The sequence below is a fragment of the Myzus persicae genome, unplaced genomic scaffold (assembly GCF_001856785.1).
Source record: "Myzus persicae strain clone G006 unplaced genomic scaffold, MPER_G0061.0, whole genome shotgun sequence".
Lineage (NCBI taxonomy): Eukaryota > Metazoa > Arthropoda > Insecta > Hemiptera > Aphididae > Myzus > Myzus persicae.
In genome coordinates, this window is record NW_019103133.1 from 282,555 (window position 1) to 304,987 (window position 22,433).

At 30.9% G+C, this 22,433-nt stretch overlaps 1 protein-coding gene across 1 annotated transcript; it reads right to left on the bottom strand.

The window, feature by feature from the left end:
- Positions 1-1,007: 1,007 nt before the first annotated feature.
- Positions 1,008-22,427, bottom strand: LOC111033843 (nesprin-1-like). Its single transcript, XM_022314774.1, has 25 exons — positions 20,693-22,427; positions 19,876-20,205; positions 19,429-19,734; positions 19,079-19,360; positions 18,664-18,957; positions 18,312-18,584; positions 17,994-18,245; positions 17,594-17,929; positions 9,972-10,484; positions 9,412-9,579; positions 8,854-9,348; positions 8,178-8,740; positions 7,803-8,109; positions 7,609-7,743; positions 7,294-7,439; positions 7,022-7,217; positions 6,595-6,924; positions 6,252-6,458; positions 5,806-6,179; positions 5,557-5,731; positions 5,279-5,479; positions 4,814-4,948; positions 4,454-4,726; positions 3,287-3,342; positions 1,008-1,911 (listed from the first exon to the last, which is right to left on the bottom strand). The coding sequence occupies exons 1-25, from the start codon at positions 22,202-22,204 to the stop codon at positions 1,695-1,697; spliced, it is 8,076 nt and encodes a 2,691-aa protein (XP_022170466.1). The 5' UTR covers positions 22,205-22,427; the 3' UTR covers positions 1,008-1,694.
- Between the last annotated feature and the right edge of the window lie 6 nt (positions 22,428-22,433).

Consider the following 22,433-nt stretch of genomic DNA (forward strand, 5'->3'; position numbering starts at 1 on the left):
TTGTGTGGCAAGGTTTTTAACTACTATGAACCCGGGTGGCCACCCATCCGGGAACTAGTAGCTGTGGCCGTTACTTACTCCCAGTCGCGAAATGCGACCAACGCGCCATGCCGAGCCACACTCAACATTTGTATTGCATAATGTTGTTAATTTTAACTTTAATAATATTTGATAATTATTAATAACTAAGGTAAATTGTATAAATAAATTTAATTTATGGTTTAAAAATTGTTATGCATTAATACCTTCTCGGGCACGTCACTGATCAGAATCTTATCTACACAATTCACATAATAAACGATTGAGGCGAATATTTATTTTCTATTTGACTTTGTATTATAGTTGTATAGATTACGACAATTTAATTATAAATCGACAACATTCATAATTTTGCTGTGCAAGTATAATAATTTCGTTTTGACTGTATTGTATATGGGTTATAATATATCATTAAATATAAAAACAAATTTAAATGAACAAACAAATAAGACTTTGATGATAATAATATAATGTATTATATATTCAATATCAAATATATTATGTATATTATATGCTAAAATAAAGAATAAAATCTATAATAATTTTAAAATTAAACATAAGTTAAAATATTTTATACTTTTATAAACAATAATAATATGAGAGTTAGTAGGGTTAATATTAAGCACGAAACTTAAGTTGATATATTACTAGGCAATAGGTAGGTATAAATGTTTTAGTTAACCTTAAGAATAAAAACGCTTTAACCATTTGTAACAACAATAATTAGATATTAATGATTTTTTTTATGGACGCAATTGGTATTTTATATAATAATAATGCTTATTACTTTAAAAAGATAAAAAATAATGAATATAAATAAATATATATATCATAATCAATAATAAATTGACAGTAATTTTAATCACACGTGTTCACAATCAATTTGTATTTATATTTTTTTCAAAAATGAACACAGAAAATATATAGGTATGTTTTCAACTAGGTATTCGTTAATAAATTAACGACTATTTTTTTTTTGTACCCTGCACTTCGACAGTCTCGTATTATTATAATATCATCTTAGTTTCATTTTGATTTAACGTCGTATATCATGATATTTAGAGTGAAAATCTAATAAACAAATTACCGTCAATATTTTACTTAACAATGTTATTGGCGAAACCGCCACTCTAAGTTACCAATAGAAATAACAAAAAATTAAGCAGGTACGCTGTGGAAACTAAAAAGTGTTCCCAAAGCGCTGCACCGGATGTACGAACTCGGGAAATGTTTAAAGCGTTTCTTTTTATATGACAATATTTCTCTTGTGTCTAAAATACATTTCGAAAACCGACTTAATAACCTAAGGGGACAGGTTAGGTGTTAATCGCGGTCGTCGGTATTCGTACATCAAGACCCCGACCGCGGTACACGATAGGTACATACCCCGAACAATATTACAACCTAAATATTAAAAATCACAACGGCAAATACAAATAATATACAATACAATATAATGCTATGAACGATTTCAACTGGGGGGCGTGTGTATGCGTGAGTTTAAAATTAATAGTAATCACAACAATAATAGTAATACGAATAAGAATGAAAATAATTAAAAAAAATAATGACAATAATGATCAAATAGTATCGATCGATATGGGTGATTGTGGTGGTGTTGGGGGGGGGGGGGGGTAGTCATCATCGGGGTGGTTCTACACTGGCGGTGGTCCGCCGGGATAGCGGAGTAACGGGTAAAGGCTCCAGGCGATGCTGTTGGACTCCATGCAGCTGAACTCCTCGTCGACGATTGGGACCAGAGAGGCGGCGCCCAAGACCAGCAACATCAGGACCTGGAAAGGTAGGGACGCTCGCATCACCCGGCCGAAGAATCTGTAGCCGCGTCTCAGCACCGTCTCATCTCCGCCAACACTGTTGAAAAACCGCGTGGCGCGTGAAGTATTATAATAACCATATTATGTATTTATTACGGTATGTTACACTTTTTTTTTTGGGTAAAAAGTCAAAAATCCGGCACTGAATATTATTGTTATTTAACAATTGTTATCTATTTCTAAGTTGGGATTGGGAAACAGTTTACATTATTGGCTGTTTACGAATATCCATAAACGCTGACGACTTGAGTTCACGCAAAATGGAAATGGAGAATATTTTGATTTTAATCGTCATCGGATAAGGATTGATAAATTCATGTTTTAAATGTATCCAAACGAATTTCTTAAACTTCCATTTTCAACATGCGAAGGCATGTCCCCGACCACTGTTTTTGGTCAATCCCATAATTTAAATACCGTAGTCAATGATAATCCCTTATAGTAGACACCGACCTGTGTATGATGATTGGCATCAGTAATGCTTCTTCCTGATTATATTATTATTAAGTGCAACATACATAGATAAGACGATATATAAGTATACTAAGTAAGTACCTAGGTTAAAAAAGTATTATCACCACATGCACAATACTAAATATTAAAATATGTGTGTTTTTTTAAAATGTTTTTTTTGGTTTAATATTATTTTTTATTTAATGTTTGTTTATACTATTAATATGATTCATTGAAAGATTAACTCTCAATAATTATTATACAACTCAATTATTCGGACATTAACAACTTCAATGTTGTATTTGTAGGAAATCGTAGAATTGATGTGATGCTGATCTACAGCGAAACAACACGCAAATAGCTGGAATTAAGGAAATTGGATTGCATCCAAATTCTAAATTTAGAACGTTTTCATCCCCGCATAAATAAAGCGTATATTATATATAATATATATCTATACAACCATACATACACATATGTACCTATAAATGTCACATAATGTGTATCTTAGTGCATAGTGTCTTTCGAGTTAACACGTGTGAACAATTCAACGAAAAGTTGATAAATATTTCAAAATATCATTACTATACAACGTCGAAATGAATTTTGTACATATGACTAAATTATTCAATTCGATCTATGTAAGGTCTCAATACAATTAACCATTAAAAAAATATATTGGGAATGGTTAAGAAATAAATGTTGTCTTAGGAATATAATACGACCAGAGTACCTATATTATTTATGAATTATACTTAGTATTTGAAAGCATAATTTAAGTAGTCCCCCCTTACTTGCAGGCATTATTTATGTATGTTTTATCATTTCTTTAATTATTTTATATTTAATATTATTATTTTTTATTAAAAAATACACTATATAGATAAGCCAAAAATAATAAGTGTTACCGTTAAATAACAAATAAATAGGTACTAATAAAAATGTGCAGAGATATTTACTTTGTGTTTGGTTCTTCTTCATTTGTTCGATTCATAGCAGTGCTGGTATCGTCCACCTTTAAAACGGGAACATCAAATTATAAAAAAAAAACTGTGCAGACTAATCAAGACAGTATATGTCGTATATGTGTATCAAAAATAAAATATATGTATATATAAAAATACTTAAAAAAATAATAGTAAAATTAACGAAAAAATTAATGTTATGGTCTACGCGATAATACTGTATAATACCTATATAATTTATAATTTATATATAATATTATATATATATATATATATATATATAATATATACACGTACAACAGTGAACTATGTAGATCACGTCCTATGAAAATATTAATACATATAATATTATTACAGTCTATTGCTGGGTCGGCTTATGTATTACAAACATAATAAGCAATAATAATATAAGCGAACGTGTGTAAAACGCTGTCCCGTCGAAACGCGTGTAAATAATTATTGTAAAAATAACAAAAACGTTTATTTTTTAAACAATAATAAACTCTTATTATTTAATAGTATAATATATAATTAATTATAACCGATATCATAAACGAATAAAAAATTCGAAAATGAAACGGAAACTGAAAATAATACGAAAGTGACAGTAATATCGAACACCGCACCGTGGAGCTCTGGTCTGGTTGTGGGTACATAACTATCCCTCGAGAGTGAAAAACTAAAATACATAAAGTCACACACGTTTTTGAACTGCGCTCGTCCAAAACGAGAATATCATTAAGTAAAATTAAGTACAAAGGAATATAATGAACGAACTATGAAATGGATACAGAAATAATGTATCCCACCAAACACCCAATATTACCGCACGTGGTGAAGAGGTATATCATAATATGTCATAAAAAATATGTGTTATTTTCAAATCGTTTTAAATGTTGATATTCTAACGTAGATCGCTGCAGCAGATAGTACCAAAGAATTATGTAAAAGCTTTTTAAAAAAATAATCTCAAAGGAAGTCGGGGAGGTATCATTAACCCACGCCCCTCACACATAACCATAAATACACCGCATAGTTCCGCCTCTGTTAGTAGTACGTGGGTACTGTTATTTGTATACACATTTATTACAAATTACGATAATTTTTAAAATATGCGAAAAGTATGATATTTGCCTCAAGGCTGATCGCCGCGCATCGTACCTGGTGGAGTCTTATGCAAACGCTGTCCGGCGTCATGTCATAGCCCAAAGTGGTGCCAAGTTTCGTCGCGTAGCTGGCAGTCATGTTTATCAACACCGTGAGTCGGGCCCTGAGGTGTGACAGTCTCGCGTGAGAGTCGACGATGGTCTGATCGGATGTGGAGGCTGAGCGCGTCGAGGCGCCAGTTTTTTCGTTGGCCTGACGTAGCCAGTCTGCCGCCTCGAGCAGCGATACCACTCGTGGTTCGCACCTCTCCAGTTCCGTGTGCATGTTCTGACGAGAGAGAAAATAAGTTTAAGCAAACGAACCCGGTAAAAGAGACGTCGTTTTTTGTATTCGCATTAACGCGTATTAATATACCTTAAACTTATTGAATTTGTCCGCTATGATAACCGTGTCCTCAGCCAGGTCCACCGGTTCGGTCGTCTTGATCGCTCGTTCCGTTTCGTCTAGCCAATCGACGAGCTCGTCAATTACGCCGTAAAACTCCTCGTTCTGGAATAAATGCGAAATTACATTTATGAACGAAATGCACTTTAAATTAAATAATATAAGACTACCATTATTTCCAGGTTTCATACTCTGCACTAAATTATTACTCATAAGTATGGTACGTTTATAATGCGTTGCATATTTGTTGTATGATATTATATTACATTGTCAACGATTCAAGTTGAGTAAAGTACCGATTTCAATATCTCATAGGTTAATAATGTTTTTAAATAATAAAAAATGGATAATATATTCATACAGTTTTATGTTTTTTATCGCTATGATCGAATAACTTTCTTACATATTAGATTTATAAATATTTACGATCAATACCTCCATAAGTGCAGTTTGCAGTTTGGTCTGCCACTCGGTGCAAGCAAAACAGACACGATCCCATCTGGAGTTGGTAGCAGATAAACGGTTTTTGATCTGAGCTGCTCTTTCCACGTCGTTGCTGTGCTCGGCCAAGTGCTGTCCAATCACGTTCAACGACTGCACGATATTACGGTGACTGTCCAAGTACAACAAAAGTTCCTGCAAACGAAATAGATCACGTAAACGTTAGTAATTATAGTCCACGTCACTCTGATCATCGTATATACTACGCGTACTCTGTGCTCCTGTATGACGTCTTCCAGTTGTTCGATCTTCGACGGTGGTACCATTGGTTGGACGCTGAGCTTAGCTTCGGTTGACTGTATCCAGTGTTCCAAGCGCCACATGTCGTTCTCGAACTGTGACCAGTTTTGTTCAGAGCACAGTGGACACATCGCCGAATTGCTAGTTCTAAAGGAAAATATGTGGTGATTATCAAGACCAAACGTGCAAAGCATAGAAATCAAATTGTCCAGAATACTCACTTTGGTTGACCGACTTGTTGTTGTGATCGGAACTTTACAAGAAGCTCCTCGTACTTGGTCAATAATTCTTCAGATCTGACTATGGTTATGTCGGACTCTGACACTCCACACTGTGTTTTTAATATGATACTGAGATGTTTGATCAGGTCCATGGACATTTGACAGGTGGCAATATTTTTCGACAAATTCTTGTCAGATTTTTGTATAGCTAATTCTAACTCGTTTAGGTTGGTATTAGCGTTCGCCATCGCTGTTTGTAATTCGTATTGGAATGAGTCTTTTCTGAGCAATTCGGTGGGAAGAGTGTCGACTTGCACTTGTGAATCTTTGCCGAACTTTAATGTTTCGACTTGAACTTCTTCGTTCACCGACCGCTATTAGACGAATAATTTAATTAATGACAATTATTGAAAAATTAATAATTATTTTATAAATTAAATGTTTACCTTCTTTCTACACGAAGTTTCTTGAACACACGTCACCTTCAATTTTTCAATACGATTGTTGATATCCTTCCATAAAAGTTGGTATTCGTCAATCATTTCTTGGATATTTTTTATATCCCCAGGAGTACTATTAGTCATCAATTGCAGACCTAATGCATCTGCTTTCTCAAGAAGCCCTCCGTATTTTTTTAACTCCATTTCTAATATCTATGTAAAATAAAATAAAACTTTATGGTATCTCATTATACACCAAGTCCAAATGTTTATAATGTTTAATAAAATCGTTTCAATCATTATAACATCAATATATTAAATTTATTATTATGAATATGTGGATAAGTACCTGTAAATTTCCAAGGTCCTTCTCCATAACACGAGCACTTCCTTCGTCAGCATTATCACCTTTTTCTAACAACTCGAGTTGAATTAGTTTGGTATCGACTTGGGTCAGGGTTACTACAGCTCTTCCATGTGCATTAATAAAATCTTTCCACAGTGTCAATGATTTTTTAAGAACGATAAGTATCATATCGATTTGCTCCAATAGGGATTTTCGTTTTTTACTAATTATTTCTATTTCTTCGTCAACGAACTTGGCAGTATATGTAGAACGAGATATAGAAACAGCGAGTTCCAACTTAGAAAACTTGTCTTTTGCGGTTTGTTGTTCCTGCTATTATGATAAATATAATTTGATAATATTAGAAATTAACAAATAATCTAAATTGTTTATAATAAATAATCTATGAATGAACTCATAATTTACTCACTTCGAAATTACTGATTAAGCCAGACAAACTTTTATGTTCTAAGAATTTCTTTTTATTATGTTCTTCGACGGTAATATTTAACCGACTCAGCCATTTGGTTTCTACATCGACCAAGCCAAGTATAGTTTGAAGTTCCTCCCATGCGTTTAATACGCGAACGCGTTTGTCGCTAATTTTGTTTTCTAGGTTCTTCCAGCTAAAAATAGATACACCACCAATAAGTTAAGTAGTTACAAAATAATATTATGAGCTCTTATTATTGCAGTATTTACTTGATAGGTAATGTCTTAGACGGGCACTGCAAATCTTGAGTGGCATCAGAAGCATTTGTGTTTTTATCGCTCTTTAATTGTTCATTGCAATTAGCCATTAATTCGTTATATTCTCCTTGTTTTTCTTTATACATAATACTTAATGCCTTAAAAATTACATATGATTAAAATATTTATAATTTATTGAATTGTTTGATAATGTATAAATAGATTTTAAGAACCATGAAGAAAAATCACTGATTTTTATCGTGTAGACATTTTGAAATTTTATGTGGAGTAAGTTCAATCACAAGTTAATATTTAAATAATACTTACATCTAAAGATTTCAATTCTTCTTTCAAGTTGTATTCTGAACGATCGTTAAAAACGATTGGGCTGTTTATTTTTGATTCAAAGTCGCTGATCCAAATTTTGAAGGTGTTGATTTTATCGAATAGTTTATTTGTATTCTAAAAAATTAATATTTAATCGAATTAGATGTTAAAAAAAATGTATTATTTAAACTTACCAAAATTGTTGTAGGTAATTCGACAGTATATTTGTACAATGAACCATTTAAATTATTCCAGTTTTCATTGATTTCTTTTAAGTTGGATTCGGTAGTTTTTGCTAATTGAGGATTTAGTTGTGATTCTGCTTTAATTAGTTGACTACCAGCTCCGTTTAACCAATTAAATTCTTTTTGTTTAGAATTAATCTGAGATTCAAATTCGGGTTTCAACACATCAATAGCAAATTGTGGATCTTTCAAAGATTTAGTTAAATTTTTCAACTGAGTTTCGGTATCAACAGCCCAGTTCCTAAATCTAGTGTATCTGTTGACAAAAAATATTATAAATATTATTAACTACACGTTAATAAAACATTATATTATATAAATTACCTATGAGTGAATTCTTGTGGTTTATACAACAAATTATCTATTTGACAAGAGTACAAAAACAATTGATATTGTAAATCCTTTTGGTGATACATTAAAAACCTAAGTTTTTGTCCAAATGAACGAATTTCTATAGGATCTAATGAATCTTTTAACTTGTCTCGTATATCAGTAGTAGATGAGAGTTGCGGATCTAATTGTTTCAAGCTGTTATTTAATTCCTGTATTTTATTGGACTCTACTTTCAGTTTATCAGATGGCACTATATCCTCATTAGAACCAAATTCATGTTTTAGTGTATCAAGTTTAATTTGCACATCTTGCAATACTTGATCGATTTCAGTGCTTTGGACATCAAAAGCGGTGGTAAGTTTTTCTACGTTTTCTAGGTATCCATTCCAAACTTCTAACGATGCCTGGATCTCGTTGACTCGTTGACTAATCGCTATCAGTTCTTTTCTGTGGCCGGTTTCGGTAGGTTTATCACAGAACGCGAAGATGGTATTTTGACGTTTTTCCAAGTCATCGATTTGAGAACGTTCCACAGACAAATTATTTAATAGATTCTGAAAAATCATATCAAAAAGTGAAAACAATTTCCGAAAATAGTTATTCTAAACAAGTTATTATTTTTGTACCTCGACCAGGACAATATTAACTTTAAAAATTGTATACTTACAGTTATTTGAGACTTCAGTTGTGGCAGCCTCCTGGTGTTAATGAATTTAAGATTTAAATTTGAATGAACTTTTTCAACCTTCCACAGCCATTCATATACTTTTTTAACATTTGTTCGGTATTGTTTCCAGTGACCTAGTTTGGTCCACACTTCTTGATGAGTGTTCTCAAGTTCTGTCATGGTTTCATTGTGCAAATCCATTAAAGATGTAAATCTTTCCAATGCAGCTGGCTCAGATATGATGTCTGGCTTATTCATACAATTGGGTATAGTATCCATCTGACTGATCAATACTTCTTGATGTACTTGGCATAGTCGTTCATGACTTGTTAGCGAATGGTAATCACCCGGGACCGGAGATTTTAAAAATTCTTGTACATACATCAAATAGTCGTGCCATAGTTCAAATACAGCGACATTGTTTTCGTTCTCAAGTAAAGTACACGACACTCTACGATATTGATTGAACGTTTCTTTGAATATTTGCTGCCAGAGCTACAACAAAAAAATTAATTTTCATGTACATTCGGTTACAATGTCTCATTTAATCGGTTTTACCTGGAATACTTCGATTATAGAGTATGTTCGTTTTTCACTTAAAGGTATTTCAAAGTTATCGATGTCAATAGATTCGTCCATCTCTTTTTTCGATTTGTTTAAATCTAACAATTTAGTTCTTAATTCTTTTAGGTTCTCGTCATTGTTCTTGATTGATTTTGATGAATTCTGAAAAGTTAATTAATATATTTATAAATTAAGCTTAATGATACATTATTTAAACATTAAATATATATTTGAGTGTAAAATGTTGTTGCAGCAAGAATACTATTTATGAAGTGTTATTTTTTTTGTTTAAGATGAGAATAATAGTAATTACGTTTAAACTTTTATAATACCTAACGCAGGGAAGGTGCTAAAAGTTTTTGGGAATTGTTTTTGTTGAAAATAGCACGCCTTTGTTTTTACTTCTAGGAACCATTAAAAACTTTTTATCGGATTATTAGTAAAGAGGGCAAATCAATAAGTAGTAAAGATACCTATTGTTTTCGTATGTATACCTACTACATTTTCACCAAATAAATTTTATAATTATATTCTGTTAAATATTGATGACATACTTTTTCGATATCATGCAAAAGTCGTTTCGCATCTTCGATGTCGTCCGACATTTTGTTCTTTTTGTCCGCAACATCTCCGAGTGCAGCGAGAACTTTTTGGACTTTCTCTAGTTTCAAACTCAGTTCTTCGATTTCGTTTAGTGGGACGTCATCTGGATTTAATCCAATCGTTTCGGCCACGTCCGATATCATGTTCCGTAATTCGACAAGGTTTTCTTGTTGTTTATCAATCGACTTTGTCTTATCAGATACATCTTCGGTAGTTTCAATTGACAAAAGTTTACTATTCAAACAATCATTTGTAGAGTCTCTTAGTTGTTGATAACTGTGTAGTGTTTTGGATGCCTTTTCATAACGTTCTACTAATTGTTTTACGGCCGCTCCGGTGTCATTCCATTGAGTCTGATCGCCTTCAATTATTTCGTCGATTTGCTCTTTGTCTCCTTTTCTACGCAGGGATTCAATGTCAGCCAAAATAGCTTTATTCTCTTTTTCGTAAGAGCTGCGTACATCCTATAAATAAAACAATAGTCAATATTACAATATATACGTAAATAAGTTATTTATGTATTATTTTCAAGTATCATATCAATTAAACGGACCAATTACTTCTATGATTAAAGAATTCAAATAAATCATGTAACCAATGCACGCAAATAATTAAATACTTTAATTATTAAAGACATAACTGTATTGTTCATATCTGTATTGCAGTCACATTTTGCAATATTAATGCGAACGTATTATACGATTCCCAGCAGTACTAATACTCAGTGAAAGTAACGATGAACATAATATATTAGTTAAAATATACACATTACGAGTATAATATGTGTTAATATACCCCATATTAACTTTTGCCTATTTTAATTACTAGTTTCTAAAAAAAATTGCGATACTGTAGTTGTGGGTGGACTGATGAGACGGAAATCATTAAATATATAAGCAACGATAAATGTTTATATTCGAAAGTCATTAAATATTCATGTAAAATGTGATATAAATCAGTGTTTGTCAATATTTTTCAACATTCTCTCAGTTTTTTAAAAACAATTTTCGCAATTTCACAAAACAACTAACGTAAAGTTTGAAAAAATACCACTTTGAAATACCTCCTATATGTATAGTTAAATGTACATAGTCTAATTAAGTAATTAATGACACTTTTTGGTATTTGAATTCACCATAAACAATAAAAAAAAATTCAAATATCATTGCCTAATAGAATAGGTTTCTCAGAATCCAAAATCATAAATTATATTGTGTAACTGAGTTTGTGTAGATTAAAGAATATTTGAATCGTTTTTATATTTATTAAGTTTATGATATAGCTGTAGTAACTATACGTTTTTATGACTTAAGCAAACCACTAGTTATTTATAAAGTTAAACTGAACGGCATTGAATAAGTTAAAATGGAAGTGTTATATTTGCTATTCATTATGCTGATGTTGTCTAGTATGATCAGAATGCATAATGTACATTTTAGTGGTCTTTATGTGTATAATATATTGAAGTTATCATTTCAGCAAATAAATTATATCGTCAACACTTATTATGCGATTGAGTTTATTAAGTGTTGTCAATAGCTATGGAAAATAAGAATGCTTTTAAAATATTATAACATACTTAACGGCTCCTAAAGAAAAGTATTGTTACACACAATTTAAAACAATATCACATTATCTGTTTGTTATAAGGTTGTTATTATTTATATTTTGTTAACTAAAAATTATGCTTATATTTATTACTACCTACCTAATATTTAGAACAAATAAAAATTATAAATTTGTAGTAGACATTTGGAATTGAATATAAAATAATATCCATCATTACTAGTTCAAGCTAGTTATGTCTTAATATTTTTAGAAATGTATCGAATATATTATAATCGATTGATTAAACTATTATTCAAATTTGTGTTAATTTGAATTGGATTTTATTATACTAATGGTAAAATATAAATCTTCAAAGAAAATGTAAAACAATTATAGAACATAATATATATTATGGTGTTATTTTTTTATGAACATATAAATTCGAAAAAAATATTAATTACATTTGAATTAGAACATAAAAAAATATTATAGTAATACATTTTTATTTTTTGTTAAAATAATATCAAAATGTATAGTACAGGTTTGTAAGAATCATTGAAACTATGAAAGCATAATTATAATTAATTGTAATAATTATTATTTTGTTAACAATTAGTTGTTTGTTAAACGATAAATTTCATGATTATTAAAAATACAACAAGTAGGTATAGAATTTGAAGATATTGTTTTGTATTTTTATATTTACAATAATATATTAATATTATTAACTTAAAAAGGAAGGCAAATCGTTAAAAAAATTGTTTGCCGTCTTACACACGTGTAATAATAGTCATCACCTCACACTGTATTGCACTAATTGATTAAGTTATAAAAGTTATCAAGGCATTACCTATAACCTTTTATAACAACTATAAACACTGAAATCTGTGTTTTGTCAGAAGCTTTTCTAATATTTAAAAAATAGTTATTTATAAACAATTATTTCAATCAATATTAATTTTTATGATCGACACTACCATCTGTAGCATTGTTATCAAGTTAGTATGCCAGCAATAAAATTAGCGATTTTGAACGATGATGACGTAATCAATATCGATTTTAAAAATCGTACTATGAAAAAAAATAAATTACTGTACTTGAAATGTATGTGAAATAATAAGGTTAATGAAAAGATAACGAACTGTTATAGATAATCCTAGATAAATAAATATTACTTAGACTCTATGAGACCTTCGAGTTAAACATTTGTTTACTTTATATTGGGAATTCCAAAATAACACAGACCTTCAATGATTACAGTTTTAAACTTAGTTTGTCATTCTATTATTTTTACAATATTGCGAGGACTTGAAGTTAAATTAATATTTGTCTTGATCACTTTATTTTCAAATATAGGTAATAAAACAACTTAAAAATATGGTTTATACCTAAGCATCTAAATCATGGTGGCACATAAGGATTTGTTACTTTCAGGGTAATAGCATAAGTTCTTATTTTAATGGAAATATCTTAACATGAGATCAAAGTCGGAAGAATTATTATTTTTTTAAGTACATTTGAATTATCAATATACTATGGAAACATCTTCATTACGGTTTTCATCGGAATTAAAACTTTTTAACGCCTAACAATGTCCATTAAATGTTAAAATAACAAAAGTAGAATCTTATTTTATTCATCACAATATTATTAATTATATGACTATTTAACTTATCAGTTTAAACAACTAAATTATTATTTATTACCTATCTACTTGCATATTATATAGGTAATGTGATAACGTTTTGTTGTTAACTCAGTTTATGAACACAATTATTATGCAATGGTTGGTTAAATTACAAGTGTACAACGAACAACGAACATATAAACACTTAGGGATAGGAGATTCTGGTCTTCCTAGACGAAGAATTTGTATACAAGTCATAATTAATATTCATTTATAGTATTATAAAATTAATATTTTAATCGTTTGATTTTTGTGAATAATATCATTACTATTTACGATGATATAATTTTACCTTATTGAAAACACATATAGAATAGAACAAAAACAGTAAAAACTAATAAATATCAAGTCTACGATTTAAAAAAGCAACCGGCACTTCTCCCTCGGTCTTACGTAAATTGTTCATAATAATATTATGCAATTCTTTATATTCGGCACTAAGCAGATATTGCAGGTATTATACATTTTTCTTTGATTACAAATTCGTTGCATTGTAGTAATAATGACTTTTAATGTATATATTTGCCTAGTACACTCTAAATCGAGTGAAATTATTCGATCTCTACGACAGAATCCGTCATCAGAGCGGTTATCAATATTTATATTATATTTAACCACGTTATTATTATTGTCGCGTAGTAGTACCTATACTATCATTATACGAGTGCAGTTACCCAATCGTTTTAACTCGGTCCTATACAGTCGGGCTGCAGCTTTCGGGTGTGCACAGCTGGCGTGAGCGCGAATTCCACACAGCACTACGTCGGCGGCGGCGGCAATCGCGACAACAAATTTAAAAAAAAATTCGACACGTACACTGTGCACTACTGCCGGCGCGAGACTATCGCGTGCGGCTGGCTACAGCGTCGTCGTTGTCGCCGCCGTCGTCACAATACTCGGATAAACGGCGCGATTAACGATGTACGCGGACGCATAATGTCAAGAGGCCACGTTTCCTCCCCCCCTTCCCCCCAACCACGTGTGTGGCCATGAGTGCTGCGCAGCGGATGTATATCGTAACGATACATCGATGATAAGTCATGTTCGGGGCTACGCAAATTTTTGAAAAATCATAGGATTTATCAAAAGTTAAATTTTATTGCATAGAATTTTCGAAAACTTCGCTTCTCCACTAACGCGATTAAATTCGTTGTGGGTTCCAAACGAACAGCTGATACGTTGTAGTGACAATAATGCGGAAATCGAATGTTCGACGACAAATTCAAATATCATCTTTATTTATTATTAATTCAGTGGCCGTGGATTTTAATGAACCAAGAACCCGCGAAATCTGCATGTCTCTAAGCACTCAAAAAAGAAAAAATTCAGGAATAATTTCAAAATATGCAAAATAAACTGTATAATATATTATGTAATATATTTATATATTTTTTAAATTTTTTTTTTTTGTACGGCTTGAAAAAGTGAAGCTGAAAGGTAATAAATAAAATTATACAATTATGATAAACAAATAATTATCATATCACGGAAATAATAAATAAATGAATAAGCATATTATTTAATAATACCTACATAAAAAAAAAAACGTTTGAAGAGGGTGCAAAATAAATTGTGTATTAAAATTGTTATACTAAAATGTGTTAATGCTCAAAATATATTATATCAAATTTGGCGAAATCAATCACTTTTCCACTTAAATATGAAATTAAAATACATGATTTTGTCATAGGTACCTACTGATGTCTAAAATATACAAAAATATTCAAAATAAAATGTTGTATTTAGAATAAATTAGTATGGTAATGTCTTGAATGGAATTCGTGTCTCGCTTATTTTAAATTAAGAATGAAATTTATCGATGTGCAAAATCAATAAACTGTATGATGTACAATATAAATTATATTCAGTTAATTAAATATAATTCCATGTGTAACTACGGGTGTGCAGACCACGGGTAGTGGCACACTAAGTATATTATAATAAATAATTTAGTGAGTTATAATACTTAGGTTTACTGTATAGAATCCAATTTTAAGGATCTTCGTCAGCCCATTTTCTAAAGTAATGTACCACTATATTGTGCATTTACGTAAAAAAAGGAGGTAGGGATATGCTAAAATATCTGAACAATATTATAGTTGCAGTAGATACTCAGTCTCTAGCACCGTTACCCTAAATCAAGCACAAAAACCTACAGCTTTAGTGTATCGGATTTTGGAGAATAAAAATTGTACTCAAAATATCAATAAATTTAAGTAATATTTCTCAAGTAAATAAGTCTTTATCGGCACTTATTGACTATTTGGGGCCCAATGTGTTCAATGGACCTGGCAAACGGCTCACATTTAGGTACACTGTGAGGGGCGTCGTCGTCATATACCAAAGTAGTGACAGACGAGAGGCATACGAGCACTAAATACTTAAACGCTTAGCCCGACGGTCGTGTTATAATATGTACTCGGCACGGGAACGCGCACCGGAAATAGAATGGTATTATTTTCGTACGCACATGTCGTTTGGTCTTGGACGACGTCGGAAGAATGTGCCGTATACGACCGTCGAAAATCGGCGGAATTCTTTGGCCACCGCCGCTGCAGTGCATGCGGTCGGAAGTCGGTCGTTGCGGGAAAACGTCCGCGGAAACGATTCGTTAGGCCGGTGTAGAATATTTTTTTTTTAAATGTTTTTCGAACGCCGCCGAGTTTGAAACCACGGCCGTGCGTAATCGATGAAATCGGCCGCCATTGATTGTTGTTAATGAGCCGATATTATTGTTGTGAATCTTGAAATATTGTGTTTATTTATCTCTCGCTCAGACGCACAGTACCTACTGTGGTTAAGAGAAAAAACACTTTGGGTTTAGGAATCATTAAATCAAGTCTTATAAGAAAAACAAACTACACTCATTTAAACATTTTAAATTGTTTATTTGGATACAAGTTGTGATCATAGATAATCATCATGCTCTGTACCTACTTTTGTAGATAATGACAATATATAGGAATAGTATATAGCACTCCACAGTGACATTTAAAAAAATAAAATTTTTAATTAATTTAAGGTAAATACACTATACTGCTATAAGGAGTTATTCGTAGAACAATTTGTTTTATACTTAAATTGTATCGATTTCTATGATATTTTATTATGATAAAAAATCGACAATGAGTTTTACGAGAAAACTGCTACGGATGAGTGAGCGTTTTTTAACACAAATATTATAACAAATATTATTTTTGAAGACCTCAGTGTGCAGTGATGCACCTATTTCCTGTATTAGATATCTTTTAATTTTATCAATTAGAACTTATTGCTTATCAGCTATATTGTTAGTTTATACATCTTAAATAAATCATAATACACGCGTTTGATGACAAACGATCTACTTGTATCTTTAGCCATCAAATAAAAACAAATAAACTATGAAATTATTTGTTTTGAATACCCGTCAAGAAAATTTTTTTAAGAAAAATAAAGATTTGAATTAAGGAACCCGGTGCTGGCTTTTTTCAAATGTTGATTTGATTATATTTTAGTTGCCACCTTAATTAAAATACTCAACACTTTTTACACTTTTCCACCAAACTACTACCCGATATCTATTAATCGAAAAAATTATAGGAATAATTCTTAGTCCTTAAGAATTGCCGGATTTTGATTCGACTTTGAAAGAAGAAGACTACAGCCCGCAATAAACTTCGATTTTTAATTTTTATTTCAAATAATGGTATAATTATGTATATATTATGGTATAATGGTATAATTATTTTTAAAGAATATTATAAAGCTGGAGAGAAAAACAAAGTTCAATGCACCCTGTAGAATATTACCCTCTCTAAGTTAAAAAAATTTATTATATTTGGTTTATTCTGCAGAACAGGATCATATTTTTTCGTAGAGTAGTGCTGCCTAATTTATTTTGGAAGCGAACTACAATTTCAGTTAAATTAATCTGGTGGGCCATGTCTTATGAATAAGACTTGGTTACAGTCTTATATACATAAATAGTTCAATAGAAAGGCATTTAAATCAAAGTGAGTCTTAAATTCCACATGTTAACATGTTATTGGAAAAATAATCACGTACCTAATACCTACTAACTGGACACACGCTAATATATACAATTTTAAATTAAAAACAACGAATTTAAAGAAAATATGATAATAGTTCAAATACAATAGAATGTCAGAGGTCAAATTCAACGTGTTTAAGGGCCTGGGTTTGGGCAGCCTTGTCGTAGAGCGTATTTTTGTGGACGACAAAATTACATTTGCACCGGGTGCTTTTAACCATCAGTTAATTGCTGGAATTTACTGAACCATACCGTGTCTCATTGTGAATCAATATATTATAAAGTAAAACATTTTAAATATTTACCTTGAGGTGCTTCAATATTGCTTCTAAATGTTTGTCTGCTAGAGTGTCCGAGTCCAGTGGAATTATAGTTAAATTGTTTGTATGGTTATTTTTTATTCTAATTTTTAGTAACAGCTCGTCAACCATTGTCCAATAGTTGCATTTATTTTCCAACGTTTTGAGTACACTTTGATGTTTTGTTTTTAATTGTTTATACCGTTTTTCAACTTCATTCACTTCGGATTCCAATGATTTTCTGTCTTTTTTAAAGTGCTTAAGACCATCTTTTAACTGTTTTAACTGTTGAGAAGTTGATGACAGCTTTTGTTGCATGTTTTTCATATTGTCCGAAACTTGCTGTAAATTTAATAACGGGGTTTAAAATTTTGAAAAAATTAAATATCTAAACAGTACAACTTACATGATACGTTTTGCATATTGCTGTTTCGGAAGTGTGTCTGTCTTTATGTGATTCGTTTTCCAATTCTGACAAAGTGTAATCAGCATTGTTTATGTCGTTAATTAGCTCGAATAGAGTATTACGCAAATTTTCGGTTTTGTTATTTAAGTCCATATAATCTTTTAGTTGGCTATTACATTGACTTTGGAAAGTATTCAATTGTTGGTCGTGGTTCTCAAGACTCCCAATGTCGATTATTTCGTACGAAACACTCTGTAGATAAAATACATTTTAATTTATTCCAATTAAATAAAAAATAATTAATTATTTTATACATACTTTGAGTGTCTTAATATGGTCTAATAATGTGTCTTTCGGTTTTTCTAAAGAAGTTTCAAGGCGTTTAAGTATTTTTGAAACATCACAATTGTCCACAGTAGATCTTGTTCTATGCAGTTTATCTTTTAGTGCCTTACATTCCGTTGCAAGTGACCCCATGGTCTCAATTTCACCTTGTCCATCGGAGATAGGCAGAATATCAAGTGATTCATTTAAACTAACGGAACAAGTTCTAATAGATTCTTCTACAATCTCCAGCTCGTATCGAATCATCTAATAAAATATTTTACAAATAAATACATATATAATTTAATATTATTTGCATCAGGTATTAACAGTAACCCATTCTCACATTGTTATTAACAATTTCTTGATTTGGTGTAATAATTTCTAAATTTGATGTAATGCTTGATAAATTCAACTCAATGTTGTTTTTGAGTTCACTGTACTTGTCAAATTGTTTCTTGAATGTAATCAAGCGTATTTCTTTCGCCCTCAAATTGTTTTTTAGTTTGAAAGTATCATTTGTATGCTGTTCACAAACATACAATAACGGTTTCACATCAATTTGATTCTGGAGTTTTTCTATAATGTCCTTCAAATATATAAGTTTGTCGAAATGTATAGCCACATCTGTGATAGTATTCTATAAACAAGACAAAAATAAAATTCAAATTAACCAACAAATTATATACATTTGACACAGTACTAAGTATTTTTCATAACGACAGTAAAAAATAATATAATAATTTGTTTTAAATTTTTACTTGTGTGTTAGACAGTGTTTGAACGTAATTTATCGACGTTATTTTCGTTAGGTCAAGAATTGACACTCCAACTTCATCTAACCATTTTTGTTCGGCCGTTAAAATATCTTCTAAACGAGTCCACTCATTCTGAATGGATAGAAGTTTTTTTATGTTTGACTGCGTAGTATTCAGTTCCGTATCTAAATGTTTTATTGCGTTTTTATCGGGTTTCTGAGATTCTAATAAGGTCTTTAAGTTGATCAGTTTTGTAGTGACGTGGTGATATTTGTCAAGATCCTCCTAAAACAATAATATTTCCATCAGTGAATATAAAAAATTACAGTAAATTGTTTTAAACTCCACCATACCAGAATATGTTTAATGTTAAAGTATTTAATTGTATTTTCGTAATTTTTTGCAGGTAAGCAAACCAATTCTAACTGTTTAGAGTTCAAATTGGTGAAATTATCTTTTTCAATTTCATCAATAAAAAATTTGGTTGTATTTCCTATTTCTTTATCTAGTTTGATCGCAGCTCTTAAATATTTATATGTGTCATCTGGTAATTTATTTTTTGAGTTGTATTTCACTTTGTAAATACTGATAATATCAAATAATTCTTCAATTACTAATTGATTATTATCGAGTAATATTTCCAATTTTTGAAGTTTTTCCTAAACAATAAAATAAACATTACACATCATATATGACCTCAACAATAAAGAAACGTATATAAAACATTTAAAAATGTTTTGATTATTCTATTTAAAATGGTGAATAATAATAGTATTAGTAAAATCAAAATTATAACTTACTTGGTATGATGATTTTCCTTTTTTTAATTGTTCAAATTCTAATTTATATTGTTCTATTTTTTTATGAATATTTTCAATTGCTAAAATTTGATTCTGCCAATCAACTAAATTGATATCTTCGTCGAAAGATTCAATTTGGCTTTTAACCAATTTTGTTTTATTTTGTAGTTTTTCAATCATAGACTTAATTTTTTCAAATTCATCATTTGTACTTGTATGTTTTTCTTTTATGTTAGATACTTCTTTAACGACTGATTCAATTTGATTTAAAATTTGTGTTGAGTTTATAGGTTCCTCCAAACAAAATTCCACTTCCGCATCGATGACTTTCTAAATAAAAACATTGAAACAATAAAATATTAGAATGCAGCAGCATAACACTCAGCCCAACCCTGCTTGAAAAATATTAAATCATTATAATTATCATTAATTTATTTAATGTTTACAACATAATTTTGAAGAGAACGAAAAACTTTGTTTTTAGAAAAAGAATATTTAAAATCAGTAAAATGATTAATTTATAGCATTAAAAAATTCATATTAAATATGCATAAATGCCTCAATTATTTTTAAAATATCTTAAATATCAAATTTCAAATCTCAAATTAATTTATATGCCAATGGTAAATAATCAAAAAGAAAATTGTGAATATATGATTGGTTTGAAACAAAAATGAACACATAAGTAACACTAACTAATATGATGCACAATTCAAAAACAACTAGGTGAGTTACGTAATGCAGATCTAAACATACAAACTTATATTCAGTTAACTATACTATAAATATAAAAAAATAAAAATAAAGGAGTACTTACTTTATGTTTTGAGACGTGGTATGTGATAACATCCAATAACTCAAAAATCTCCTCAAAGAATAGAGAATACATAATATATTTGTGTTTATTGTCTGATCTCAAAATATTATTTTTAATAGTATTAAGACGATTAGATAAAACAGATAATTCACTTAATTTTATCGATTTTACTCTTGGTGATTGATCATCAACTATATCCATCACGAATTGAACTCTATCATTATCACCCATCACCTTTTTCAATACCATTTTCTTCGAATCTGACTGGATAATATTTTTTTCAATGGATTCTAATATATTAGATTTTGTAGACTTATGTTCATTAGGATGAACGTAGTCACAATGATCCCTTTCAAATTTAAGGAAATCGGTTGGATTATCAATAGCTTCAACAATCTCAAGACTATCAGCATTTGATCTCGAAACTTCACAATCCGGTAGCTCAACAACCTCTTCCATAAACTTTTCCTTACCATCCAAAACTACTATACGCCTTATAATACTTTTAGTAATAGCCTCCGTCATAAAATTAGGGTCAGTCACTACGCTGCTATCAGATGTTTGGATAGAACTCATACTTTGAACTTGATCAAGATTTTTTAACTGTCCTACAATCTCTGGTCCATCGTTAAACGATTTAACAATGACACGATCCCTTATTTCACCAGTACCAGGTTCGTCAATCTCCTCTTCTACTACGGACTCTTTTCCGTCGACAATAATTTTGCGCCTAATGATTCTACGCGTTCTAGTAGTTGTTACACTTTCACTAGTATTTTTTACGACATCATTAAGTACAGACAATCGTAAGATCTTCTCTATTTCCTCCGGATCGATAATATTCTCAACTACTTCAACGCCGTTCTTGATCGTTCTTCTCAATATATTTTTAACTGGTGCACCAGGCTCAGGCTCATCAATTGTATCTTCCACCTCGATCTCTTGTCCGTCGATGATAATAATGCGTCGAACAACCCTTCGTGATTTCCACGTGTTGAACGTGCCCGTTTGGTTGATCTGATATTCAGTCGTGAACGGTTTTAACATTTGGGACACATCCGGCTTGTCGACCTTCAATTCGTCTACTTTTTTTGTAGTTTTCGAACTTGCTTCGTACCCGGGCACTTCGTCAACTTCGGTATTAGTATCAGTTTCTGGTAAAAATTGTACGACGGTACTCTCACGTTCCTTTTCGATAAAATCGTTCAACAACGATTTCGTTATATCGTCTGATTCTGCAGTTTCCATATCCCCCTTATCTTTTAATTTTTTGTTCGTTTTGGATGTTGACATTTTCAGGCCTTTTCTCAATTTACTTAAGAAAGACGGTGAACTTATGTTTGGATTTACAAATTGATTGGTTTCCAAATTGTCAACAACAGTTTCTCTTCCACGAATAAGATCTCGTTCATCGATGTCCCGATCAGGAATATTTTCATCTGTGACATAAGTAGTCGACACGTCTTGACCAATATGAGGAATCGATGTAGATTTTATATCTGGCATTGACATGTTGAAATCTTTGTCTTGGATTTCTACGTGACCCTCCACTTTAGGAGTTGATGAAGTTTTGATTTCAACACTCGGAACAGAAACCGATGGAATACCAACGGAAACGTTTTCCTTTATGTCGAATTCAATATCAGAAGAACCATTAGGTGATTTTCCTTTCTTAATCTTTATATCAGGAGTTTTGATGTCCGCTGAAATACCAATCTTAGAAACATCTGGTGTTTTGATT

Bases quoted from the DNA above. Each gene is read 5' to 3' on its own strand.
- LOC111033843 (XM_022314774.1), bottom strand. From the start codon at position 22,204: ATGTCAATGCCAGATATAAAATCTACATCGATTCCTCATATTGGTCAA. The intron at 9,580-9,971 runs GTATGTCATCAA...TTAACTTTTCAG, and splicing joins TTTTGCATGATATCGAAAAA to AATTCATCAAAATCAATCAA. The intron at 3,343-4,453 runs GTACGATGCGCG...CCCGTTTTAAAG, and splicing joins TTTGCATAAGACTCCACCAG to GTGGACGATACCAGCACTGC.